This window comes from Charadrius vociferus, unplaced genomic scaffold (genome assembly GCF_000708025.1).
Source record: "Charadrius vociferus isolate BGI_N301 unplaced genomic scaffold, ASM70802v2 scaffold722, whole genome shotgun sequence".
Lineage (NCBI taxonomy): Eukaryota > Metazoa > Chordata > Aves > Charadriiformes > Charadriidae > Charadrius > Charadrius vociferus.
The window spans coordinates 529,980-557,331 of NW_009647220.1; the positions used below are offsets into that span (position 1 = coordinate 529,980).

The following is a 27,352-nucleotide window of genomic DNA, read 5'->3' on the forward strand; positions in this document are numbered from 1 at the left end:
AACAGGATCGGGATCAAAAATTTTTTTCACGGTATTCAGGAGTGAACCAAGTGCATTTTTCAAGGCCATACTGGTGGTTAAATACTTAATTTATTTTCTTTTTCCTCTCCTTGGAAGGATGCCATTTCCTGGAGCTGATGAAACTGGTTACAGTCATGGTTTAGAAGACATTGAAAGAACTGAAAGTAGTATCCTGGAGAATATTAGAGAGACCACCACAGAACCTGTATACACAATGCCAGAAATGAGATATGATTATGAGGAGAATGACTATTTCACAGAGGAAGATACTGAAGGAGAAAAGCCACAAGAGTATGGGGAGGCTCAGGAGAATGAGGAAAATGTTGAGGCAGCAGTAAAAACTACAGCTGCCTATAGTGATTATGGTATGATTTTAGAATATGAAAATCTTTTTTAATTTAGTAAAAAGACTCTAAATTGTGAAGGGCTGAGTTATTTATGCAGTATAAAGGATTTCCATTAATTATATTTTCTAAAGCATTTTGTCACCGTATGTTTGTATTTAGTCCGAATCTGTACAGTAGTTTGTAATTAAAGGCTGAACTGCAGTTGTTATTATGATCTTAGCTTTGATTTGTAACTTTTTGTAATAATAGAATACAAAGTTCTAATCCTCTTTACTAAACCAGCTGATCATTTCAAATCCCCAAATTGCACTGTAATTACTGAGTTACTCCTGATGCTAGCTTAGCTCAACATGGGGGAACTAAATATGTCTACAATCTGTTCCTGTAGGAAGAACAGGATCCCTCAGCAGAGGTATCCTATCAAAATATATATTCTTCATGTTTTTTACTTTGCTTCCTAATTATTCCTTTTTCTTTGCAGATTTGCTGTTTAATACAATAGGTATGGGATGCTGGTAGTGAGATAATTTTTCACCAACGTTCTTTTAACACTAGCGAGTGTTTTTATTATTTAGACTACAATTAGAGAGAATTTCTGTGAAAAGAAAATGCAATGGTGTCTGCATAGCTTTGGGTGTGGTAGCTCGTTGCTACAGCTGCCATCCCTTTTTTTCATCCCTCTGCACGCAAAAATGGTCTGGTAGCCCCATCCCTGATAAGAGAGGACAAATGCTTTTGCAAAACTGTTTTGATGTTGGATCTTTAACTAAGAGCTAATGTACTTCTGGGAATGCCATACATCCACAGTGCATGACTGACTTGCTGAGCACAGACGGAATTGGTCCCGTCACGTAACTGCATGTGTAAAATCTTGGATCAGTGCTCCCATTAACCAGTGCATGAACTCTGTGGTCACACAAAAAATTCAGCAGCATATGTTACTGTTTATACTTTACAAATAAAATATTTCCTCTAAGTCAGGGTCATTGCACTGATGTCCTTAGCAGTGATCTAAGCCACTTACGGGAGATGTATGAACTGCCATTCCCAATCTTGAGTTGTAATTAGTGACCCAACAATTTACTTCTAAAAACATGTAGCCAAATTCCAGAACTTGCCTTTTGAGAGATGTACTTTGTACTCATCTGTTGCTTGAGATTATTGTTTTTCAGTTGATTAGGATGAGAGGGTTATGTCATTTTAAATCTTTAGGTTGAGTAGTCTTATCAATATTTTGCTTTACTTCTTGGTGCTTCCCTTTCAATGTCACACAGATATCGAAGTCTAGAGCTGCTCTTCTGACTTCATTTGAGTAACTCTGAATTTACGTTGTTGAAAGCTGATTAGCTCTGTACTGACTGAGTAACAGATTGCTATGAAGTATGCTATTCTCATCTAATTTGGGGCTAATTTATGCAATTTATTTCTGTATTACTCTGGGATTTGTCTATGAAACTGTCATGGATAATTTAACCATCTATGTATGTTCATTTATGAAATTTTACTGATGGATACCAGTATAACAAGTAGGAATAAAGAGAAGGGACATTCTGAAAAGCTTTATTTACCTAGTCCCTATAGACAGGTATAATCATTTTACAATAATTTTAGTAAAATGTCTATGTTAAAAGACTAAAGAACTTTTAGCATTCCTTCTGTTTATGCCACTGAAAATCTGGTTGTTTCAGACATTCTTTCTGGTTACATCAATCGTAAGAAGAGGGGCTTCAGGCCACACTGGTACTGTGGGTTTGTGGATGAATACGTAATGAATCTTTGAAAGACCATGAATACCTGCTACATCTCTCATCTGCCAGTTTGCACTGAATGTTACTTTTCCCTGAAATTACAATGCTGAAAAGGATGAATCTTTCTTTCATTAAATCTGTCTCTTATTTGCCTTTTCCAGATGCATGTGACCTTGGTCAAGATAATGGAGAATGTCTGAATTAAGTTCTGAAGTGGTACTATGACAAAGAGCAGAAAATGTGTGGTCAATTCTGGTACGGGGGCTGTGGAGGCAATAAAAATAGATTTGAAACACAAGAACAATGTGGATTCTTGTGTATAGAGTCTTCCTAGTGCAGAGATGCTTAAATTACGTTAATTCTTCAGTTACACTATCAGGGTGAAATCCAGGGGAAAATGGATTGAAAGAAAAACCTCTACGTGGCCACTTGGCTCCTGTGTTTCAGTTGAAAGAAATACTTGACAGTGAAGTTATTATCTAGCCACTTAATAGGGAAAATAAAACTATTTCACAGTTGATCTGATACAGCCTGTTGAGTACTGAGAAACTTGTGTTAGCCAACAGTGTATTGTTTAAAAGGGATAAAAGTATTGAAACTTGGCTTTGTTCCATAAACAAAGTGTGCACTTTTTAAATGTACTGAATAAAACAAAATATTGGATGCAAGACAGTAATGTCAAAATGTTTTGATGCATTTGCTTGCATTTATCCTGTTTATGGAAAATACCAAAAACTATTTAGCTCTCAAAGGACATAGACTTACTGGAACTTACTTCACTTTGATTTAGAGGATTTTCTACCATAGTGTCATTCTTTACTTTTTTTTTTTTTTTTCCTCAATAATCCAACATGTGAATAAAATCAAGCATTTTCAAATATTTAACTTCTGCTGTTAGTTCTCGAAAAAGATGTAAGCGTATTCTCATAGTGTGGGTTCTCATATGTAAATATGAAAAGAATTATTTTGCAGGCAACTGACCAGACTTCTCTGACTGTTACATTTCACTGAATTGTGAAACATCAGCATTTAGCAGATGGTAAAATGTTTTTGTGAAATATTAAGTTCTAATGCCAGTGAAATATTCTGGTGTTGCTGCTTCTAGGCACTCTAACAGCCTTTTGTGAGAAGTCATGTTGTCTGAGTTGATACTGTACTTTTGGTGCTGTGGGTGCTAAACTTCAGAACATTGCTCTAAGTAATGTTCTAGCACCTACTTTTTTTTGAAGCCTTACCATTCTTTGGAATGGCTGCGGTGTAAATGGATGGTGGAACTGTAAAAGGGTCTATAGTGTATGGTGTGGCACGTAGTGATCTCCTTGGGTCAGGGCATGCCCTTCCTCCTGCCCTGTCCCCCAGGTGCCTTTGTGCAGCTATGCTTACATAGCTTGTGCTACCACATGTCTTCTCCTGCAGCTGGCTCCAGTTTGAAAGCAGTTTAAACACCGAAGCTCAAGGCGTTTGTGCCAATGCTAATAAACCCTCCTTTTTAAAGACAAACTAATTAGTATAGGAATAGCTGTCCATTAACAGCATAGAAACTGGGGTATGGCTATTTGTACTTGGGATATGACTGTCTGCCATGAGATAACATTCTCTCCTCTAATGAAAGCAGTCTTCTGATGTACCTGCTGCTCAGTTGAGTGAATTAAGAGCAACCTCTCCCTGATCAAGCCCAAATTCCTCTCAAACTATAAGAGAAACATGAGCCTCTCAGAAGTAACAGGGAAGTGGCTTCTTTGTGGATGTTGTCAGCGGCAGTATTTGGAGTCAAGCCACACACTTATAAATCTGTTTAGGGAGCAATTTAATTTTTCCGCAGTAAACCCGTGTGTGATGTTTATGCTGGCGAGGGCCTTAGTTAAGATAATCTATAGTTTAAAAAGTGCAAGAAGGTAGATCTACTAAACTTAATGCTACTACTGTCATATGTCAACCCAAATGCACATATTCTGTCTAAGTTTTGTAATCCAGAGTAGCTGAATTCTGTGGCCCAGGCCTCTGAAAAGGAAGGTGATAAACAGAGAACAGTTGTCCCTGGGACCAAACCACTGCCTGTGAGTTCTGTTGAATGAAAGTGAGTAAATTTAATGTCCTTGCTTATTTTGTCTATTTTTTGTTATAAGGTTTATAATGATGTGAAAATGCTCATAGGCTGGTACTAATTTGTAGAAGGTTTCAGATTGCATCTTATATTAATTAGACCTAGTGATACATATCTTAATTTAATGGGGCCAGATTGTTACAAAGAGAGAAAAAATCTGAAGCAAGTTTGAGGAAAAACATCCGGCTTTCTGGCTTTGTGTTACTTTCTAGTTCCTATTGCAGAATTTGGCTGCCTATCTGGCAGGTGAATTGGCCAGCTTTTCTAATGAGAAAGGAGCCCGGCTCATCTAAAACATGTAAGGGCTAAGTGTTACCTTTTGTAACAAGGCTGGTACACGTCCTGGTCATAATTTGAACACAGTGTGAATGGACCGCAAGTCTTACGTTCTTCCTCAAGACGTGAGGTGAATTGCATCCTGTCTTGGCAAGGTGCAATGCATGTGCAGAATTTGAATGGGATTGGCAGTTATCAATGCATAAGAAGTCAGTGTTGCTCTTTTCACTGACTTTGATAGAGCTTTGGAGCTTGCAGTGTTGCTGGTAGTGGCGTGGTGCTGTTTCCCAGCATGTAACAGGCCTTCAAGAATCCCAGGTCCTGGAGACCAGGGGGATAATCTGGTGCAAGGAGAAATGGCCTTTGATGGAAGAGGATCAAGTTAGGGAATGCTTAGGCAGACTGGACATACATAAATCCATGGGCCCTGATGGGATGCACCCATGAGGCAGCTAAATGATTTAATTGCAAGGCCACTCTTCATAATCTTTGATTAGTCATGGTGATTGGGAGAAGTGCCCAAAGACTGGAGGAAAGCAGATGTTGCTTCTGTCTTCGAGAAGGACAAGAAGGAGGACCCAGGGAACTACAGGCCAGTCAGCCTCACCTCGATCCCTGGGAAAGTGATGGAACAGCTAATCCTGGAAACCATTCCAGGCACATGAAAGACAAGAAAATGATCAGGAGTAATCAGCGTGGATTAACCAAGGGGGAAGTCAGGCTTGACCAACTTGACAGGCTTCTACAATGAAATGACTGGCCTGGTAGGTGAGGAGAGAGCAGTGGATATCATCTGCCTGGACTTCAGTATTGGGTCCAGTCCAGTTTAACATCTTCATTAACGATCTGGATGATGGGGCAGAGTGTACCCTTAGTGGGTCTGCAGATGACACAAAACTGGAAGAAATAACTGATATGCCAGAGTGTCATGCTACCATCCAGAGAGACCTGGACAGGTTGGAGAAATGGGCTGACAGGAACCTCTTGAAATTCAACAAGAAGTGTGACTTCAAGAACTCCTTTCTTATTTTTTGTTCAATGTTACATTAACAAAGGGAAGTGTAAAGTCCTGCTCCTGGGCAGTAACAACCCCCTGCACCAATATATGCTGAGGGCCACCGGGCTGGAAAGCAGCTTTGGAGAAAAAGACCTGGGGGTCCTGGTGGACACAGAGTTGAACATGAGCTAGCAATGTGCCCTTGGTGCAAAGTCTATTTGTGTCCTGGGCTGCATTATTTAAAGCAGATGGAGGGGGTTGATCTTTCCCTTCTACTCAGCACTGGTGAGGCTGGAGTACTGTGTCCAGTTCTGGGCTTCTCAGTACAACAGCAACATGGACATACTGGAGAGAGACCAGCAAAGAGCCACGAGGATGATGAAAGGAGCGGACCACCACACATACGTGGAAAGGTTGAGAGAGCTGGGACTGTTTAGCCTGGAGAAGAGAAGGTTCAGGGGTGGATCTTATCAATATATAGAAATACCTGAAGGGAGAGTGCAAAGAAGACAGCCGAGCTCTTTTCAGAAGTGTCCAGTGACAGGACAAGAGGCAATGGGCACCAACTGAAACACAGGAGGTTCCCTCTGAACACCAAGAAACACTTTTTTACTGTGAGAGTGACTGAGTACTGGCTCAGGTTGCCCAGAGAGGTTGTGAAGTCTTCCTCCCTGGAGAGATTCAAAAGTTTTCTGGGCACAGTCCTAGGCAACTGGCTCTAGGTGAACCTATTTGAACAGGTGGGTTGGACCAGGTGACCTCTTTAGGTCCCTTTCAGCCTCAGCCATGCCATATTGCTGTGGTTCTGTGACTTTGTAGATACTGCTTCTGTGGGAACTCTGCTAACTGCCGAAATACACAACAGTTTCTCTCTTGCTGAAACAGGCTGAAACAATTTACCGTGAGAGCAAACCAGCTACTATAGTTAGAAATTTTTGCACAAAACCATTGTACAGTTAATTGGACACAAAGCCTTTACCAGCGTGTGACAGTCAGGAAGCCCTTTACTCTTTACCACAAGGGCTTTCGATATTTTCCCTTTTTATGTCTTGTTTTTCCATTCCCTTACCCCATTAGCCATTCCTGTTGCTACCTCTTTCACTGAGGCTTAAGCTAATATGTTTTACTTAATGACTAACCCCACATGTCCACAATGGAGCAAAATAGCCTCATTTGTCATTTTGAGACATTCAAGTAAAATTCTCCCATAATTTGTGCATACATGGAATCATGGCTGAACAAGGTAGTGTCATCCAAAGGCTGCTTGGAATGAACTGCTCAGACCTCTAAAAGAAACTGAGGGCTTGGAAGGAGTTGTATTTGCTTTCAAAATTATTAAGTTACTTTGTTGTGCTAAGTAGGATGTGCAACACACCCATCCACCCTTGCTTTTTAACAGGTCATATACATACATATAATACATGTACAAATATATGCAAGCTCTGAACACTGACTTTCCTAGTCAACCCTGCTCTTGGTTGCTCCAGAATAACTCTGCTGCCTGCAGTCAGGTTGCATGAGTGAATCCAACTGGAAAACATGCTTCCAGCAGCAATTGCATGTTCTGGTATCCAGCCACTGTCATAAAAGATACAGAAAAGTTTCTTGTTAAATAAAGACTTTGATTTATAACCAGCAAAACATTTGCATTACTTTCTCCCTCTTCACTCAAGAAGTGCCTTGCATATCTTGCCAAAAGCAACTGCTTTTAGCAGGGTTTTCTGTAACTCTAAACAGGGGACAGCTGGACACATCATGCTTTATTGATGCATGACAAGCCAAACTCAGAAATTACAAGAATAGATCTAGCACCACCTTTCTTTATGCTTCCTTGGAAAAAAAAAAAAAAAAAAAAAGCTTAACATGGAAGATGAGCTGTAAAAATTGTACACAAACTGTTTCTTACAGAAGAAATAAAGTGATATAATGACATATATTCTATACACAATGATGGCTGCCACTGAATACAGAACAATAGGTGTCAGCTCCCCTTAAAATAAAATTTAAAATTTTCCTTTAAAAATATAGGCTTTCCTGCAACCAAGAAATTAGATATTTTTTTTTTGCTATTTCAAGACCAGAGATTCTCTGTGCCCTTTTTATAGGCTCACATAAAACTGCTTCTGGAGATGGAGTATATTATAGTCATCATCAGCTGTTCTTTCCTGTCTCTCTTCTTTCCCTCAGCTAGGCCAAATCTCTGAGCAAAGCCTGTGTTACTGTGGAAACCCAGTAGCAGTCTGTAATAAAATTTTATAAAAGCTGATAATTTCATGCTTGGGTATTGTCGTAGTCCAGAACTTTTTCAGGTCTGTCAGGTGAAGGAGGTGTCCTAGCCCCTGGAGATGGTGCTAATGATGTATCAGGCTGTCCATCAATGACAAATCCAGGAGTTTTCATGAACTGAGAAGCTGATTTGACAGAGTAACACCACACCGGGGTCTTTAGTCAAAAGAGGTTTCTCTGCAGATACAAATTCATCCAGGTGCCACCTTCTACTCATTGATATCACCTCTGCTTTGTGCAAGGTCACAGTCTGCTAACTGTCTGTTTTATCTTCCCAGACTGATCTTTGTGCCCTTTTCTAGGGGGTATGTGCTCTGCTCTTGGGACCTACTCTTTCTCATGAAATGAAAGCAGAGAGAAGGAAGCGTCCAGACAGTCTCTGAACCTCTGTAGCAAGTGTCTTGGCAGCCCCATAACAGTGCTCCTCTCCAACAACTCTGCAGGTCAGCCCGTTAGCAGGTGTACATCACTGCATCTCTCATTTGAAGCCAAAGGAGAGATCCCAATGACTTTACAGGCAGCTGGCATAAGTCCAACTCACATCAAACCTGAATACACCTGCTGGACAATAGACACCTTTGTCATGTACATCCACTGTTTTCTGGAGTCAAGCAATGTTGTGAAGCATCTTGTATGACCCATTTCTGCCCAGACGGCTTTCTTTCTTGGTGAATGCATGTTTCACACTCCAGGGATGTTTGTCAGCAATTTTCAAGAGCTTAGGAAAAATCGAGGATTACTTACTTCCAAATCCCATCCCACCTTTTTGGGAAAATAAATAAATAAAAATATCACTAGCTCTAAAGGCTGCCTAATGGAAGATCATCTCCATTTCATTTCATTCAGTGTTTGATTGTGCAAACCGTGGACTGTTTGATGTCTTTATTGAATTAAAACATCTGTTATGTAGAAGCTGTGTGTCTTGCATCTTTCCAGATATTTATTGCAAGCCTGTACAAATAGCTGAGAACACATCAACAATCACTTCACTTAGATCTACAGCAAGGAAGGGCAACAGTTTACTGTAACAGTGATGTGAAGAAAAAGATCAAGTATTCTCTAGGAGAATCTAAGGGGGAAAAACCATATGATTCCTCTTTAATTAGTTTTCATGGCTAATTTAAACCACAGCTTTAAGTTCTGTTTCTCTTTACGCTTTCAGTGACAAGAAGTCTCTGAGTTGCCTCAGAATTGCCAAGGCAAGGCAGTTCTAGCAGCCATGGCCTCAAGAAAGGGCATGTCTAAAGGGCCATCATGAGCCAGCTCTCTAGAAAATTACTGTTCAAATGCAGCACTGACAGCACTGGCAAAGAAGATGTTCTAGTAGTGAAAGACCATGTTGCAATTATCCTGTCCCTGTTCTGGTCCTGTCTCAGCTGTGCCTGACTTACCCCCAGTATCTGTGATGGAAGGCAGTATGCTCTGCCAGACTCCTTCGATCAGCAGAGCCTGAGCTCCTGAGGATACAAAGTGCTTGGCTGTAACCTTGCTGGAGTTTTAGAAGAGCTACCAGCTTTATGCCCAGTAATACTGCATTGCTGCAGTTTACACTAAAGTTTGCCCAAAGCTGGCCATCTCAGAACAGAGTCCTCTAGCCAAGCAGTGGTGAAACGAACCGTTACTAGCAAATGCTGTTATATCAGAATTTATTGTTGATAAGAAAGACTCACAAAATATTCCTAAACTGCATTGAAAGAACCAAGGTGAGCACAGCAAATCCAAGAAGACTGAATCATGACTACAAATTCTTCCAGGTACCTTCCTCTGCCATCTTCATAATTTCTGGCCTGTTCAGGCTCAGCTTCTGCCAGGTGATTTACATCCACCAGCCAATTTTGCTGGGAGCCTGTGTTATTGCAGAAGAAGTCTCAGTGTCCTGTATTCTCAGAAAGGGAGGCAGAAATTCGTGGCACCTGATTGCTGAGTCCCAGAGACTCTAGTCTGTGCCAGACTGACTCGTTCAGCAGAGGTGGGACAGAGATAACTCTTTGCAAACATCTCATGAGACTGGTATAGTGTTATCCCTCACCAAAAAAAGAAAAAAAAAGCCCAAAATACTCCTCTGATTTTTAAGGGAGCTGGAGTAGGCATTGTGAAGGCTATGGAAGAACATACATCTTTCCATAAATATCTTGGAGAATATTTCCATGCTTTTCCTTTTGTGAGGTGAGGTCTGTGGGTGAACGCGATGTGGCTTGTTTACTTGTGCACTGGCTGCCCCTGGATCCAGAAAGCGTTTGTGGATTTTGGCAAATCAAGGCTTTAATTTACTATTAAATTCTTATCATGGTGAAATTTCCTTTGAAATCAATGGAGATAATTAAGTAGTTAGTGCTGACAGGCACATCACTCTGTGGGATTATCTTAAAAAAGATTTCCTATATCCTACAATATCATCCACTAGCAACTTGAAGTGGAAATAAATGTGAGAACAACAAATTGCATTAAAAAAAATATTTCTGATTGCCTACAAATACGCTACAACTCTAGAAATATTTTGAGATTTTTATATTTTGAGCCACAAAGGCTCTAGATAGATTTATAAGGCTTTATGTAGATTTTCTTCTTATAGCACTTAATTTTAGGCTTGAAATCAACAGGTTTCTGCATGTTACGTAGACACAGAGCAACTGCAGCTTTTGGCTAACTGATCATCTATACACAAAATCTGTTTTTTAAATTCCAAGAAGTCACTGTGATATTATAGATGGATTGAATTTTGAGAAGTGAAACAATGAAAGTGCAGTCCAAGAATGTAAGATAGCGAGGCCAGAAATATCGTGGTGTTAATGCGGCATTCAGAGCCAGTGAATCTCTATAGCAGCCTGTTTACTTTCCCTGATATATTCCAATGAGACTGTGCCAATGCCCCATCCCCCAACTAGTTTGATAAATACTTGAAAAACCGTGACCGTGAGTGTCAAAATATTAGTCCCAACCAAGGAAGAGAGCCTGAAGAGAACCTTGAAGACCCTGAAGGAGCTGCTGGCAACTGCCTCACTGCTATGGGTGTACAGGGCTGAGGGATACCGTGGGTGACTGCACTGCCAGAATCCCAGAAGAGGGATATCACAGAGGAGCCAGATGTGAATTTCAGAATTTCCTGATGTCTGAAGCAGCTCAGCCGTGAAGGTCAGCTTGGCACTCGGTCCAGAGAAAAAGGGGTGGGAGGTGAAGAAGGGAAAAGGGAAAGAACAGGAGGAGGGGAAGACAACAAATACATGTTTTTTAGAGGCTCCCAAACCACCAGAATGTGTCTACTTAATACCATTGTGGGAGGATTTTCCTTAGCTAATTAATTAAAACACTATAAAAGGGTATCAGTCTCCATAAGCCATTTAGGGACGCTGATGGTCTGAAATGTTCCATTCAAGCACCTTTCTCTTTGACTGGTAAGTGTTATAAACTGCTGTTTCTGCTCATCAGAAAAGGTTTTCTTTAAAAAAAACAGCAGCAACAAAAAAATTCTCCTTGTGAGAAATTTGTCTGTATTCATTTGCTAATATGTGACTCTACAAAAGGTTTGATTTGAGTTTCTGAAATTGCTACTGATTTTCCCTAAAAGCTATTGGACTCATTGTTTTGCTTTTGTTTTTTTGTTTGTTTGGTTTTTTTTCTTTCACCCTCTGTGCTATGCATATATATTCATGTTTAATTGTGAACACATACACAAGGTAACACTATGCAATCAGGATTTTGAAAATGTCGTGCCTTAAGAAAAGTAAATGAAGTCTTTCAGATGATATCTATTATACACACTGATGTGTGAATGGTGGTAAAACCTGACAGAGCTCCAATACCTAATAAAAGCAGTGTTGTTATAGGAGATGAATGATACCCACTGGTACTAATCATGTTTGCTGTAATGGCCTAGCCATGAGGACAATGCTTTTCTTGAAAATTTAAAATGTAACTGAAAGCTAATTCAATTGGATTTGATAAATAGAAAAAAAAATAGTTCTGGGAATGACAGGAACAAGGAATAGTTTATGTAATGACAATGCTTGGAAATCAGTAGTCGGTATCACTTTCTAGGATACCTGACTGAAAAAATGTAAAAGGAAAATATAAATGTTGCAATGAACAACGAACCGTAGCCTTACAAGTCTTACTCTGTTATATAGGAAGAATCTGGAAAAAATACCACTTCCAAGGGCACTGGAAGAGCAGAAGTAGGTTATATAGGCTGTCTTTTGCTGATGGGGTCCTCCTGAACATGCCTCACAGAGACGTGCTCTCTTGTGGCTGACAGGGCTTCACAAAGATTTGGCCTCTGGTTAGTAGGGGTTTTTAAGCAACTAACTACCTGCTTGCTAAGATCTTCCAGAAGGAAACAGCACCCCTCAGCTTCTTTGCCCCTCTGGAGGAGTTGCTCGCTCCAGACCTGGCCCCTGCAGAGATGCACGGCAGCATAGGCATGGTGCTTCTTGTTTCTCTTCCTCTCTGTTATGGGAAGAATCCTGAATGCAGCACCACAGCTCCCTGAAATTCCTTGGCAAAACTATGGAGAACTTCGGCTCAGTAGCACAGAAATAGAGAATCACTTACTCCTCCCACAGTGACTTAGGGCTGACTAACTTATTTTATTCCGTTCCTTCCAGGGGGAATCTACCATCTTTCCAAATTTTGCTAGTTGTTTCCTGATCATTTTTATACATATATGTATGTGTCTATATATACATATTTAGTAAATAACATACTAATAATAATGAAAATAAATGTATTGTTGCAGCGACGATTCTGTCATCAGTACACACATAGGAACTGATTTTTCTTCTCTGTCTTTGTACCTGCCGTGCACAATATAAAGGATGAAAGAATAGGTTAGAGATGAAAAACAGCACACTTAAATACAGTATGAACCTTATGATTTCTAAACCTTGGGAGTATGTGTGTGCCTTCACCCTTCCTTTTCTTTGGGCCTACTCTTCTTAAGGGTAACCCTCAAGAAACAAATCTCCCTTTCTTCATGCAAGTTTGCTTTGTACCTAAAAGCATTGCACAGAAATATGAAATTTCTCCTTCAAGAAGCTTTTAAAAGAAGTAGAATTAACACTATTTCTGTGTCCATTCAGAGGGGTAGGCATCCCTAAATTAATTACACCTTTTAGCCATTTGTGCACAATTATTTTGAAGTTTTACAGTGGTATCATTTATTGAGTAGTTTGATTACCTTAGTTCACAAAGGATAAAAAGTTGAAGGTATTTCTGATAATCTTGCATTTGCCTTGCTATGCTTGAGAGCAGAATTTCAATTCAGATATTTAATAAGTAAGCTTATTATTTTGATGAAATAGAACATTTATGACTTTTCAGAAAAAATGAAAACAAATGAAAACCAGTGCAGTTTATACTCATTATTTCAGCTTTTACTTCAGATTTCATTGATACTAAAACATTCTTAGAGCAAGCATGGGCCAAACAGTATTCTCAGTTATACTGCTAAGTCAGGAGCAGATCTATGGAGGATGATGGAGGATCACTGGAATTTTGCCACATATGTGAAATAGCAGTAAAACACAAGAATAACAAGTTATACAAACACAATAACCCATTTCAGCTCTCTGAAGTGACAGCAAAGATTTCCTACAGAGCTGCTTGCCAAAACTTTCAGTACCTAGAACCTGAAGATGCCAGTTTTCCTTTGGTACTGGACAAGGACTGCTGCCACTGATGTTTGAGATTTGTCCACATCAGGTTTTTCTGAGCTCCTCCTTAGAACACAGGGATTAAGACCTAGCTTTCCTATCCTGCAAGAGACTGTGCTTTATCAATGCTGTCAGAAAAAAAAAAAAAAAAAAAAAAAAAAGGAGGAAATGTGGCTTTCCAAGATTTTTTTAGGGAAAGTATCAAGTTACTTAGAGTCGCACCACAAGTCCCTGGTGACAAGGGTAGTCCAAGGCTGAACCGGGTAGTTTTGTCCGGGGCTGGGGTGTCCCGGTGTAGAAGGTGCCGGACTGTTGCGTGCCTGCAGCATAGTGCAGGGATGGACTGAGGGTGAGGGACCAACCTGCAGTGCAGCCCCCAGAGGCAAAGAGCAGAGGATCCAGGCAGCGCTTCTCCAGGACCTTTCTTACTCAGCTCTTCCTCACAAGTGAGTGGTGTTTCCAGGAGCTGCACCCAGCCTACAGAGCTGCTGGCACCAGCTCTGGCTCCAAGCGCAGGCAGCAGTGGGTGAGTATTTCCATAAAGCAGGATGTTTACAGGAATTGGCAGATCATAGTCTGAGATTGGGGAGAATATTTACAAGACAACTCATTTAATTCTTAAGTGAATTATTTTTGCTTTTAAAAGCCCGCCAGTTGGCAACTGAATTGGCATGTGGAGAGCTTCACTTTATAGAGAGGTTCAGGAGCGACTGATCACTCAGAGACATATAAAGTACCGTTTTTCATGCAGGGCTGGAAGCCCAACACAGCCCACCCTAAAATAGCCCCTTTATCTGGCATAGGTTTGCTCCTGCAGCTCTTCAAATTCAATCTAGTGCAAATGGAAAAGCTTACTGTTAGGTATTTTCCTCTTTCTTTCATACTGGCTATCAAGAGCAGTGGCAACATTCAGGAGAGCAATGACTCCTCTGATTGTTAGTTTATTTCCATAAACTTTCAGCATCTGAATGCTGTTACCTGATGGACGCTGAATATCAGCTAAGATAAGTTCACACAAATCAAGCCTCAGAGGGAAGTCTTGCTCCCACTAAAATCAGTGGAAGCTGGATCATCTGCCAATATTGTGTAAAAAGCTTCTCACCACGGATTACTTTAAAAAACAAAATTAAAACCTTTCATGGAAAATAGTAGTATTTCAATATAAGATACTCAGCCTTCCTGAAATTCCAGACATGCTCATTCTTTAAGGGTTAATAGCTGTTCAAAAGACACTTTTTTGTAATAATAATTACCGTTTGGTTAACAGGTGGCTAGTTAAGTCTTTCCACTTTCCCCTAAATTTAAAAACATTTCAAAGTAAGGTGCATCTGGACCTTAATAGAGCTGGTTCTACCTGATAAAGATGTATGGTTAAAAAGGAGTTTCTTCAGCTTTCTGACTGTAGCCTTTCTTTTCACCTCCCTCACAGAAGATGCTCAGAGGACTCTGCCTTGAGATGAAGGTGCTGCTGGCTTTGTTCTTCTTCCTCTTTGAGACACACAAATCTGTTCTCCAGAACGCTGGTATTTTATTCTCTTTTTTAATGCAATTCTTAATAGGGGAAAAAAATACCTTTGCTCGCCATTTTTGTACTAAATACTGACCAGAAGCTTGAGAGGTTAAAGAAACTTCTGTGCACAGCAGCTGAAGCTGAGTTTGGATGGCAACAGGTGAAGTCTGAGGTGTAAGATATGATGTGGGAGGTAAGGCGAGAGGAGACGTGTGAGGTAATGAGGTGTGAAGTGAGATGAAGTTTGAGGCGAGGTGTGAGGTTTAAGGCAGGGTTTGGGGGCTAGGTGAGGTTTGGAGGGTCGAGTTGAAAGGTGAGGTGAGATTTTGGGGGTGAAGTGAAATTCAAAATATGAGCTGAAGTGTGAGGTGTGAAGTGAGGGCTGAAGTGTGAGCTGAAACGTGAGGCGAGGTATGAAAAGAGATGTTGAGGGGAGGGAAGGGGTGAAGGGTGAGTGAGCTGAGGTGAGGCTGGCCATTTTCCAGAGTGCAGCCTTGCCTGGGAATGGGCTGCAGGAGGTTGGTCCCTGCCACGACCCCGCTTTGCAACTCATGCCCACAGACATGCCCACAGCTGCCAGTCACCCCCGGACAGGGCTCCTGGGCATGTGTAAACATTGTTTTCTGTGGCCCTTTTTGCTGATTTTTTTGTGCTGGCAAGCTACCTCCTAGCCCATTCCCCCACATTTTTCATGAAACAGTGAACTCTTCCATTCTTGGAAAATTTTGCTTACACAATAACCTTGTGTGCAAGAGAAACCACCTAAGACTGACTTAGGTGTAAGCAGGCAAAGCAGAACGGTAGAGGTTATATCTTAGTCCTGCTCTCCTTCATTTGTATGTTGTTGGGCTGCTAAGTCAAACTACAACTTGATGGAGTATCTGGTTAGTTTTGTCATGGTGCAGTTGACCAGAGATTTCCCTATCTGCAGGCATCCATTTTGATATGTGGTCACTATTACAATTAAATGAAGTGCAGAATTTCTTTCAAAGTCTCATTTCTTGACAGTTGCAATGTCCAACTGTGTTATAGCTCCAGAAGAGAAAGGTGATGTAGCAAACTAAGTATTCTGTGTTTTAGTCCCTACAGATATTGTCCTCTTGGTTGACAGCTCTGACACTATGGAACCTTCATCTCTCCCCTATGTGAAAAAATTTATGATCCGTATGATTGACAGCCTTATAATAGAGCCTAACAAATTTCGGCTGGCACTAGCTCAGTACAGTGACGATTTTTCCACTGAATTTATGCTGGACACTTACAGAAGAAAGGGTCCTATGGTGAAGCATATCAGGAATGACTTTACATTTCGTGGTGGGAGTTCAGTGCAAATTGGAAATGCCCTCAATGAGGCCTATGAAACCTTCTTCCAAAAGTCAGCACACGAAAAAGAAAAGCAACAAATCATTGTGATTTTGACATCAGCACCTTCAGAAGATGATGTTCAAGAAGCTGCCAGAAGCTTGAAGAGTCTTGGAGTAAAGATAATAGCTATAGGGACAAAAGAAGCTCCATATAATGAACTTTTTGAGATGGCCACCCCACCATTTCATTACAAAAATCCAGTGATAGAGGAGCTGCCTAAATTCTCAGAATATATGCCACAGATCATTGATGATATTACACAAGTAAACATCAGAGACTTAATAAACATACCTGATTACAATGACATAGCTGTGCAGGAAGGTAAGCTGTGCTGCTTCATGTCAGTCTCATAGAGACCAATGATCATTTTCAGTGTTTTAATGAAAAAAAAAATCAGAAAAATTGGACTATATTGCATTTTATTTCCAAATGTTAAGATAACTTTTGTGTAGCGTTAAAAAAGAAACATCAGTTAGTGAATATTTCACCTGATCTTGCGGCTAGATATCAGGTTCTGAATGCTAGTTCAATATTGCATGTGTGATCTGTGATGTATATTGTGTGGTCTGTACAGAGAGGCAGCTGGAAGAGCGAGAAAACGAAAGAGCACATCAGCTGTGGGCTCTTCCTTCAAGGAGTAGGCTCCTTACCATTCAGCTGGACTAAAGCAAAAGCTCTGTGGCAGACAAAACGGGAAGGCTGCTTGTGGTCTTAATTTTTCTCTCCCCTCTTTAGACTCCTCCTGCTTTTTAAGTGTGTATTGCATTTCTGAAATACAGGTTTTGGCATACACAGTAGACTGCACTGGAGCTTTAGTGCATGCCATATTCCTTCCCTAACTGTATCCTCAGTGAGAGCTGTAAGAGAGTCAACAGGAATGCAGGCTGTCAAGCAGCACAGTAAATTTCTGTGCTGAAGATCAGACTTTGCTGATGTAGGGAACTTCTTACAGATAGTATGACAGTGCATAATTTTCATATTTTGTTTTACAGTATTAGAGTTCCACAGGATGAATGCTTTTGCAGGGAATTAGAAGATATTACTCTGAGATTAGGGCAGCTTTTTATTACTGTTTTTACTTTTTAAATATTTGTCAGCTAGAGGGTCCTAAACCACGCATTCCTTGCGTGGAATAAACATTATTTTCCTGGAGTTTTTCTACCATCCAGAGGGACATTAGGAAAGAAAGGAGGGGAAGTGTTATGATTTGTTACAGGAGAGAGTGAGCACGCCAATTGATCTCATGTCCCATTTCAGGCAACGCCTGTGCAGTTGTGCTGCTTGGGGGCAGTGCGACTTTCACTGCTTTGAGCAGTTCTGGCTGGCAGTTGTTTCACCCAGCTGCCTAATCTCTCCTTGGTAAGAGCTGCAAAGTAAGAGAAATGTACATTTTTAGCTGTATGCAAATTTCCTAAATCTGGAGAAAACTTCTGTGGCATACACCTATTTTTCCACCTTGTCTGAAAGGGCTAAAGTAGACAAAGGTTGTGTAGGGTTTCCTTTAAAAAAAAATCACTAAACTTTTTTTTTTCCTCTGTGTCTTATGCCATTCTTTGAAAAATTGGTTTCCATTTCCACAACAACTGATATTTAAGGGTCTATAAGGGTCTATGAAGAATTAGTTAGTTGGAGCAGAACTCCTGTGCTGGGTGAAATGTGAAATATTTTGAAATATGAACTGAATCCAGGCCCTTGATATTTGTAACTGAAAGAAGGCACAGGGAAGAAATTGTTTTCAAGAATTCAAATTCTGAAAGAGATCACATAGTTGAAAGCATTTTCTTTATTTGGAGTAATGTAAAGAATTCATTTCCTTAATACGAAATGTAAGATCTCAGCATTTCCTCTAAATAAAGTTACAGTCTGATCTTGAGGAATCATGGATGTGGCAGCCTCTGTTAAAGTCAGCAAGAATTTCAGGTGCTGGGCAAGTCAGCATTTGTCTAGAATCTTGTTAGTTCAATATTGTAACAGTGAAAAGGCTTTTTTAAAAAGTGAAAACTATGTAGACCAGGTTCTAGGTACAGAAACTGTTTAAGCTTTTCTATTTCTGTCCCCGGACTATTGCAAAGTGAGCACTATGTCACTTTATTGCCTCAACATTGTGTTTTTTGTGTCTGGAGACATAGTTTAACATTGTTAATGCTATGTTTTTGTGTGGCCTCTGCAGATACTACGGATATTGTCCTGCTGCTTCCTGGCCAACAGGACACAGAAAACGACGCATTTGCTTACATGAAAGACTTTATTAGCAAACTGATACGTGATCTGCCACTGGAATCTAACCAATACCGTCTTGCACTTGTCCAGTACAATGATGATGTTCATGAAGAGTTTGAACTGGGCAAATATAAAACAAAGCAGCATATGTTGATGCATGTGCAAGAAATGCAAGCATTGCAAGGTGGGCTGCTAAAAACTGGCAATGCCCTCCGTTACATTTATGAAAGGTATTTCAAAGAACCAGGTAATGGAGCAGATAGAAATCAGGTTTTAGTTATCCTGTCTTCTTTGCCTTCTGAAGATGATGTGGAAGAGTCAGTGAAAATGTTACAAGACAACGGAGTAAAAGTGATAGCCCTTGGGATACATGAAGCTGTGATGCAACAACTGGGCTTGATGGCTACGCAGTCATTCTCTTCTTATTTTCCTAAGGAATGGGACCTCCCTATGTTTTCTAAAAATGTCTCCAATATTATTGCAGAGTACCAGATGGATAGCATTAAAGAAGTAGAAGGTAAGAAAATCAATAATGTGGGAGATGACATCTAAGGACTTAGACCTTCAGTCTGATGCTAGCCACTCTAGGCCTGATGTACCTTTTAATCTCCAGCAACTTGTGTAACATTCAAGTTACACAGGCTGCTGAAAAACAAAGAATAGGAATGTGTTAGCCAGAGTTTGAAATACTTTGCGTAGCCTTAGCAGGTTTTAAAATAGGGAAGTAAAAATATGGATGAGATGGACATACTCTCATGCCCATGAAGTTTTGCACTTGGCATTATTCTTTAAACTTGGTGCTTTTACATGTGTAGGTGTGTGTGAAACGCTTGTACTCTCTGATACTAAAAGGAATAGAGATGAAGAAGTCATCTTTTTTTTGCTTTTACTCGGTAATTGATACGACTAGTATCTGTTAATGAAGCACAACTCCTTATATAACTATGGACCCTCCACAACTAGTAAATTAATGAATAGTCTCTGAGAACCTTTAGCAATTGTGAATTAAAGGAGTTATATTACTCTCTATTATCAAATCCTTATGGTACAGCTGAGAAACTTACACTTTTCATGTAGCTTTGAAAATAGGTTTGCGTATTGGGATTTTTCTTGTATATATACAGAGAGAGATCAGATGAGTGATTAAAAAATAAATAACCCTGTATTTGAAGATCTTTAGAATGCATGGTTTGACCAATATCCTTACATATGTATCTTCTTGATCAATACACTAGATTATACGTGCAAGAGTTGAAGTTACAAGAATATGCTTCATATAAAAACCGTAAACACTTCTGCTATTATATCTCCTAGCTTTTTCTGGTCTTTTGGTCTTTTAACTTAAAATGAGGTTTTATCAGTTTGTCTTTTGGTAGCTTGTCATCTTTGGTTAAAATACATTTTTACAAACTTGTTTTACTTGAAAATAAAGCAGAAAACCTAGTCTTAGAAAAAAAGCCTACCCAACAGTCCATAGTTAGTTACTTATAGAAATAGCACAGAAGACGGCCACTAACATTGTTTTGTTCTCATCCTTTTTCCATTGCAGTATGTGAGGGAGATTTGGTTGCTGACATTGTGTTTATAGTTGATCATGGTACTTCAAAGTCAAACTTTGAAGAATTAAAAAAATTCCTGCAAAACCTAACAGCCTCACTTGATGTGAGGGAGAAATGCATAAGAATTGGCCTGGTGACATACACTGATGGACAAGAAGTGGTGTCTCGTCTGAACACAGATACAAACAAAGCTGAAATTCTGCAGATAATAAAGGACCTTTCTGCTGGGTCAGGAAAAGCCTACACTGGTGCAGCTATTAATGCCACAAGACTAAAGCTCTTTACTGAAAGTGCTGGGAGCAGAAAGAAGCAAGGGGTAGAACAAATAGCTGTCCTCGTTACCCACAGACTCTCTCGAGACAATGTAAGTGATGTTGCTACTCTTCTGCGGAGAAGTGGTGCCACAGTGTTTGCCTTAGGTATTGAAGAGGCTTCTTATCGACAGCTGGTCCAGATAGCCTCTTATCCTCAAGAGGAGCATGTTACCAGTCTCAAGGTGTTTTCTGATCTGCAAAGGCAAAATACAATTTTTCGAAAGAAGCTCTTGAATCAAATACAAAACAAGCTGTATGTCCACTCGGAAAGAAAAGAGATTATCAAAAAAGGTAAAGCTTTCCAAATAACTGGTTCTTTCAAGGTTAAGGGGTTCTAACTGAAGACTATCCTGAAATATGATTGAGGTTTTGAGAACCTTCTCACATTCTCAAACTGAACTTTTCAGTTTGAACCTTTGAGAAGAGGAATTTAAATATAAAGTTGAACATGGATTCACATTTTTCTCATTTGCATACTGCTAGAGTTTAGTAGTATTAAAAGCCTGTTTATTTGTACCATTACTGAATAGGAAGGACTAATACTGGCAGAAACATCAACTGTTCCTGTTAGGTATTAAGTTAAAAACCTACTAAGGAACCTTAGAGCTTGATCTGTTGGAAGATGCTAGATCTGAATGAAATTTCCCTAGGAATGTTAACCTTCCAGTCAGTCTATGCTTTATTTTGATCAAACCTAGAAAACAGATGAGAATGTGTACATGATGGAGTTTTTGGCAGATCTTAAGCCATCAGGGTGTATATCCTGGAAAGAAATGAGGTGGCTGAAGTTTTCAGACAAATCTAGAAGTAGTAATAACAACAGACCAGCTTAGATATTTTATTAACAATTTCCAGTGGATTTATGCTTAAGAGCGCTAAAAGTCAGTGGCTTCCTGCTGTGGACTCTCAGAACATTAAGTGGACTGCTGCTGGTCCATGGAACCTTATTCAACAGTAAAACCAGTCCTACTGGCTAAACATTTAACATGGCTATGTCATGATGCAGGGTGAATTCTGATGTTTGATAGAAGTGGTACTCAGAAGTCAGGGAACTTCTGGAGGTAGTTGCTTAAAAGCATTTCAGTTGTGTTTGAAAAACTCCGAGCTATCAGTTTTGTTTTCTGTGAGGAAAGCAGTCATATAGCCATGGATAAATAGTGGGTTCTTTTCTTGATGCCATGCCTAAGATACCTAGCAGGTTAAGTTTGCCAAATTTTTGTTAACAGATAGAGAGGCTTATCCATGTGTTAGTTCACCATGTATTACAAAAGGAGTGGAGATAGGTGATCTGTCCATGTGCACAACAGTGATGTAACAAATACTTTCTCATTCCACATAGGATGCCTGGACACAGAAGCAGCTGATATTTATTTGCTCATTGATGGTTCATCAAGTGTTCACTACCGGGATTTTGTGGATATGAAGAATTTTATGAAGGAAATGGTTAGGCTGTTTGACATAGGCATAAATAAAGTTCGATTTGGACTCGTGCAGTTCTCACATTTCAATACACTAGAGTTTAAACTTGATAAATACACTTCAGCAAGTGATCTGATAAAAGGGATTGAAAATGCTCAGCAAGTAGGTGGAAATACCAATACAGGGGCAGCTCTAGCTTACATGAAGCCGTTGTTTGAAGAGGCCAGGAGACCAGCAGTGCCTTGCCATCTAGTTGTTCTCACAGACGGAATGTCAGATGACAGCGTGAAGGAACCGGCCATGAAACTCAGGGAAGACCAAATTAACATTTATGCCATTGGTGTGAGGGGAGCTAATGAAACTCAGCTTGATGAGATTGCAGGAGTGAAAAACAGAGTGTACTTTGTACATGATTTTGACTTGCTGAAAGACATTAAAAATAAAGTCGTCCAAGAGATCTGTACCATAGAAGGTAAGACCATGCTTTCACTTTGTCCTGACAACACAGAAAATAAGCAGATTCCTTTTGATTTGATAGAGAAGTTATTTCATTAATAATGCAAGATACCTTTTTTCTAGCTTGAACAATTTCACTGTCAGTTGAAGTTTTCAGAGGGTGATGGTGATTTTTGTGTTGCTTAAATGTTGACCAATATCATGAAAAGGTCTTATTTCCAGAAAACACCAAGTATCTCTTGCCTGAATATTACAGACTTGATTCTCTGGTTGCCCTGAGATACCCCATTTTTGGAAGTGTTCAAGGTCAGCTTGCTCAGACCTTTGAGCAACATGATCTAGTGAAAGCTGTACCTGCCTATAGTAGGGGGTTGGACTAGATGATCTGTAAAGGTCCCTTCCAACCCAAACCATTCTATGATGCCATGATTCTATGAAATTGAGCTATTAATGTCAAAGGCACCCAAAATCACATATTTTGGGTAGAACAACTAGGTCTGTGAATGTATCTAATTTTGAACATATCTTTCTTAAAGCTGGCTATTGAACCTGCTGTTTTCCTTACCTCAAGCAAGCCAGTCTCTTTTCTCAGGAACAGATAGGTACAGCATATCCCTCAGATAGGATTCTAGAATTGAGATGTACGGAAGTCAAAATAAGATAGTTTTACAATTTAAAGTAATGATGTAGAAATAAGTATTCTCTAAACAGTAGCATTCACCAGGAAACAAGCAAAGATTGTGTTGCACTAATACCTCCATCCCCGCTTTATTACTTACAACCCTGTAAAACATTAACAAAAAAATGTGCTTAAATGTGACCCACCAGGGTGCAAGCTGTCTGTTTGTACTGTTTGGCTCACTTCTTTCTGTAAAACAAGTTGCTGTTTCCTGCCTCACTGAAATGAAGGGAAAATACTCAGGTTTCTCAGGCTTCGAAACTTGACCATCAACAGGCTTTAGATTTTTATTTTCGAAATTCCTTGCTGATCTTAAGATGTTGCTTTAGTTGTTTGGCTGTGATTTAATCCTGACTGATCGAATTGCAACTGATGAAGTTAATAATGTCCTTGTTCAGATCTGAGGGGGTAAAGTATTTTAGTCGCAGTCGTAACTTACCAAGGAACTAATAAAATCTGGACTTTGAACAGGCTTATGGTGAATTTTGTTCTTTCTTTTGTGTTTCTGGAGTTATTCTGTCTGTTTAACCTCTTCATTTTTTCTCAAAAAAATGTAAAAAACCCCAAGCTTAAAAATCTTTTTTTCCTTGACAGCCTGCAAAGAAATGAAAGCTGACATTATGTTTCTAGTGGACAGTTCTAGAAGTATTGGAAATGAGAATTTTCAGAAAATGAAAAACTTCATGAGAGGGCTGGTGGACAGAACAGATGTTGGTGCAGACAGAGTGCAGATTGGTGTTGTCCAATTCAGCCGTGAACCAAAGGAAGAGTTCAAGCTCAACAGCTACTCCACCAAAAGAGATGTTCTCAGTGCTATTGATAGGCTATCTCCCCTTCATTCCACCACACTGACAGGAGAAGCACTGAAGTTCATGCTTAAATACTTTCAAGCCAGTAGTGGTTCACGTCATGCAGTTAAAAAAGTTCTCATCCTGATCACAGATGGGAAATCGCAAGATGAAGTTAAAGCCCCTGCCACAGTACTGCGAGATAAAGGCATTAGTATCTACTCTGTTGGAGTTTTTAATGCAAACAAAACTCAGCTTGAGGAGATTAGTGGGAAGCGTGAGATGGTATTCTATGTTGAGAATTTTGATATTCTAAACCAGCTAAAAAGCGACCTCATTTTTGACATATGCAGTAGGCCTCCAGATGATGGTAAGTATGGTAACCTTCAGTGATTTATTAATGCATGAGCAATCACAGGGGTTTTGTTCTGAACTTATTATGATCAAATGTCACAGTCCCAGAGCTGGCTGCTTCTCTGTCCTAGTGTTAGTTTGTCTCACGTGAGTTCTCTGCTTGCCATTGCTCTGTCTCTGAGGGGGGCACTTCACAGGTCTCCTAGGGTACCACTCTGGGTCACAGGGCTCTGACCACTCTGTTCACACCCAGGAGGTCTAGCTGAATGCAGGTGCTTCTGATTCTTTCCCTTGGGTGTATGAGATTAGACACCTACCCAGAAAAGTATGGGTCTTTACATAGGGTGAAAAAAGCTTACAGAGAAAAGGCTTCACTCACTCCTTCCTTTGAAGTCTAACTGTCATCTCATTATGCACGCCTTTCAGCTGCTATTTCTGTGGACTTAACACAGGGGCAAGAAAGGGAGCTTCTGGTAACTCAGTCTCGTTTTTTTCTGAGTAGCAGTGTCGGAAGGGTCCACACGGTCACTGAATGCAGTTCTCTGAGGCCAGAGGCAATCAGTGTCTTTGGCAAGAGTACATCTGTGATCCCACTTGAAATTTCTTATTCTTCTGTGTTCCCAAATGTTGCCCTTTCTGGACAAAACCAGTTAAGAATTTACACCATTCTCTTCTTTGATTATTTCACCCCACTACCCCCCACTCCCTCCTGGCCCCCCCAGTTTAAGTGAATGTAGTCATATTAAACCACACTGGCAGGCAAGCTTGCGCACAGTATTTATAATCTTTATACAGACCTGGCCTACTAAGTGAACTGGGTGTTTTTTTCTTGGGATGATACCCTTAGCTGAGGGTGTAAATGGGGAAAGCAATCAGGCTGCAAAAAGAAGCAGATGAGATGTCCTGCTGCCCTGGGCTCTCATGGGTGTCAGCCATGTGTGCAAACATGAAATAGGATTTTAAAAAACACTTGAGTAGCAGCTATGCATTGTCTGACTCAGTTGCACTAAGGCATACCGAGTGTTGCTGTGACAGTGCAAAAGATCTTAAAGGGTGTGTACTTTCTCATCTCTTTGCTATAGAATGGTAGCATATAGAGTAGCTTGGATTCACAGTTGCTGCCTCAGTCATGGAAATCGCACTTATTTAAAAGAGGTGGGGTTGACTGTTGAGTTCAGTACTGAATTCTACCCAGCATCCAGTTTCTGAGCTTTCAAAACTCCCTTTCTTCGCCTAGAGGTGAGAGGCAGCGGGATAGTGGGGAGAAGAGCAAGGTGTAGGGCATGCGAGGGTGATTTATTCAGAGTCCTAAGAGGTCCAAACAGTCAGTGTTCAGACATGTGGCTATGTCTTTGCTCTACTGCAATACAGAACTTGCAACTAAGGAGAGTTTTTAAATACTACTACAATTAGCCAAGATGTTAAGTGTCATTTTTTCTTCTCGGCAGTTCTGGGAAAGGCATCAGTAGCTTATATAGTGAGAAAGATCAGGTGTCAGAGAAGGGAAGCTTGAAATATAATGAGTCACCAGCTATCATCTGTGCTGCTCTGTATGTCTGCAACTGGGAGAACACTGCCCTTTAGATGGACCAGACTGTTCTCCCAACAGGGAGTACGCTGGAGGAAGGGTGTTAGCCCAGCTCTTCAAAGCAATAATCTACAACACTAAGACTGTAGGAGGGAAACCCACTATATGTTTAATTCAGATATGAAATAAACATTTGGGGTTTTTCTGCTAGATGTTAAGTATGAACTGACAAAATGTCCTGTATGCAAGAGGGAAGAAAGTTTCAGTTAATACTCATATCCTGTGGAAGGATAGCTTTATATATTGTAAGCTAATAGAAATATTTCCACAATATCAACTGAAATATGACAATTAGTTTGCTCTGTAAGCCTTGTACTGTGATGTCCAGAGCAAAAGGATAGCATTTTTGATAACTAAGAAATCATTCCATTTATTCTAACTCTGCTCTGATTGCTGGAATCATGAAGTTCACACTGAACAGTCTCAGAAGCAACAAGAATCTGTCATACGTGCAACTTATTGATAGTAACAAGACAGGTATCTGTGCAAACTCCATTCAGATACCAAAATTATATAGACATTGCATAGAACTCTGAGAAATGGACTTGAGTTATAATAATCAGTAAGATTCCGCATAATTTTACACATGAAATTTTCACTTTTCTCAATTTGCTTTTACAGAATGCAGAAGAGTGGAACGTTTAGACATTGTGTTTGTTATGGACAGCTCTGGAAGCATAAGCTCCATACAATACCAGGCCATGAAAGACTTCATGATTACCCTGGTGAAACAGTCTGATGTCGGCCCAGATGGAGTTCAGTTTGGAGCACTGAAATATTCTGATGAACCTGTAGCGCTCTTCTACCTCAATGAGCATACTACAAAACCGGGTATTACTGAGGCTATCCAGAGAGATGACCCTCTAGGCCAAGCAACTTACACAGCAAAGGCACTGGACCATTCAGAAATGTTCTTCAGTGAAAAACATGGCAGCCGCAAGAGCAAAGGAGTTCCTCAGGTGCTGATAGTGATAACTGATGGGGAATCCAATGATGAAGAGATGCTGGATGATGTGGCCCAGAGATTAAGGAACAAAGGAGTTACCATCTACGCAGTTGGAGTAGAAGGAGCAAATCGAGCTGAGCTTTTGACAATGGCTGGATCAGAGGACAAATGTTTCTATGTGGATACCTTTGAAGGACTTGAGAACTTAACTGCAAACATAACAAATAATATGTGTAATATATCAGTATCAGGTAAGTGTATACTCACTATTGGCTGTTGTGTTCGACTTCCTCTTCCCCTACTACTGTGTTTGAAGAAAAGTCTTGCAGAGGCCTCTATGAGATCAATACAGATAACATAATCTGTTCTGATTAATGTCACTTAAATTACAGTCATCTCTGTTTCCTGCTTGTTCGCTTCAGCTCTTTTAGTGGCTACTCTTTCCTACCTTCTCCTTCTGCCATCTTTCTGAATGAAAGTAGCTATGGCTGCTGCGCTGTATTTGAAGTTGGTCCTTTCGGGCTATGGTTAGCATACTTTAGTTCTTGGACAAGAGAGGCACCTCATCTGTGAATCCTGAAGAGTCTTAATCTTGTATATACACACAGGATGGGAATTATCTTACTTAGCGTTAGCTGTCTATACTTGTCATGTCTAGTCACCATAGTTTCCCTTTCTGAGAAGAATGGAGACAAACGGGCATTTTTGGTGTGTGAGTCACCTGACC

The 27,352-nt window shown here is 40.1% G+C and overlaps 2 protein-coding genes across 2 annotated transcripts in view; both read left to right on the plus strand.

Annotated features, from left to right (window-relative positions):
* LOC104281582 (collagen alpha-4(VI) chain-like) overlaps nucleotides 1-2,450 on the plus strand; it is a 46,405-nt gene extending 43,955 nt beyond the window's left edge. The window contains 2 exon segments of the mRNA XM_009879606.1: nucleotides 118-386; nucleotides 2,278-2,450. Coding sequence (XP_009877908.1) covers nucleotides 118-386; nucleotides 2,278-2,450 — 442 coding nt within the window.
* Nucleotides 2,451-15,350: 12,900 nt separating this feature from the next.
* LOC104281583 (collagen alpha-6(VI) chain-like) overlaps nucleotides 15,351-27,352 on the plus strand; it is a 76,988-nt gene continuing 64,986 nt past the window's right edge. The window contains exons 1-7 of the mRNA XM_009879607.1: nucleotides 15,351-15,387; nucleotides 16,027-16,623; nucleotides 18,473-19,039; nucleotides 20,072-20,686; nucleotides 21,735-22,286; nucleotides 23,544-24,107; nucleotides 26,301-26,876. Coding sequence (XP_009877909.1) covers nucleotides 15,351-15,387; nucleotides 16,027-16,623; nucleotides 18,473-19,039; nucleotides 20,072-20,686; nucleotides 21,735-22,286; nucleotides 23,544-24,107; nucleotides 26,301-26,876 — 3,508 coding nt within the window. The remainder of the gene's footprint in view (nucleotides 15,388-16,026; nucleotides 16,624-18,472; nucleotides 19,040-20,071; nucleotides 20,687-21,734; nucleotides 22,287-23,543; nucleotides 24,108-26,300; nucleotides 26,877-27,352) is intronic.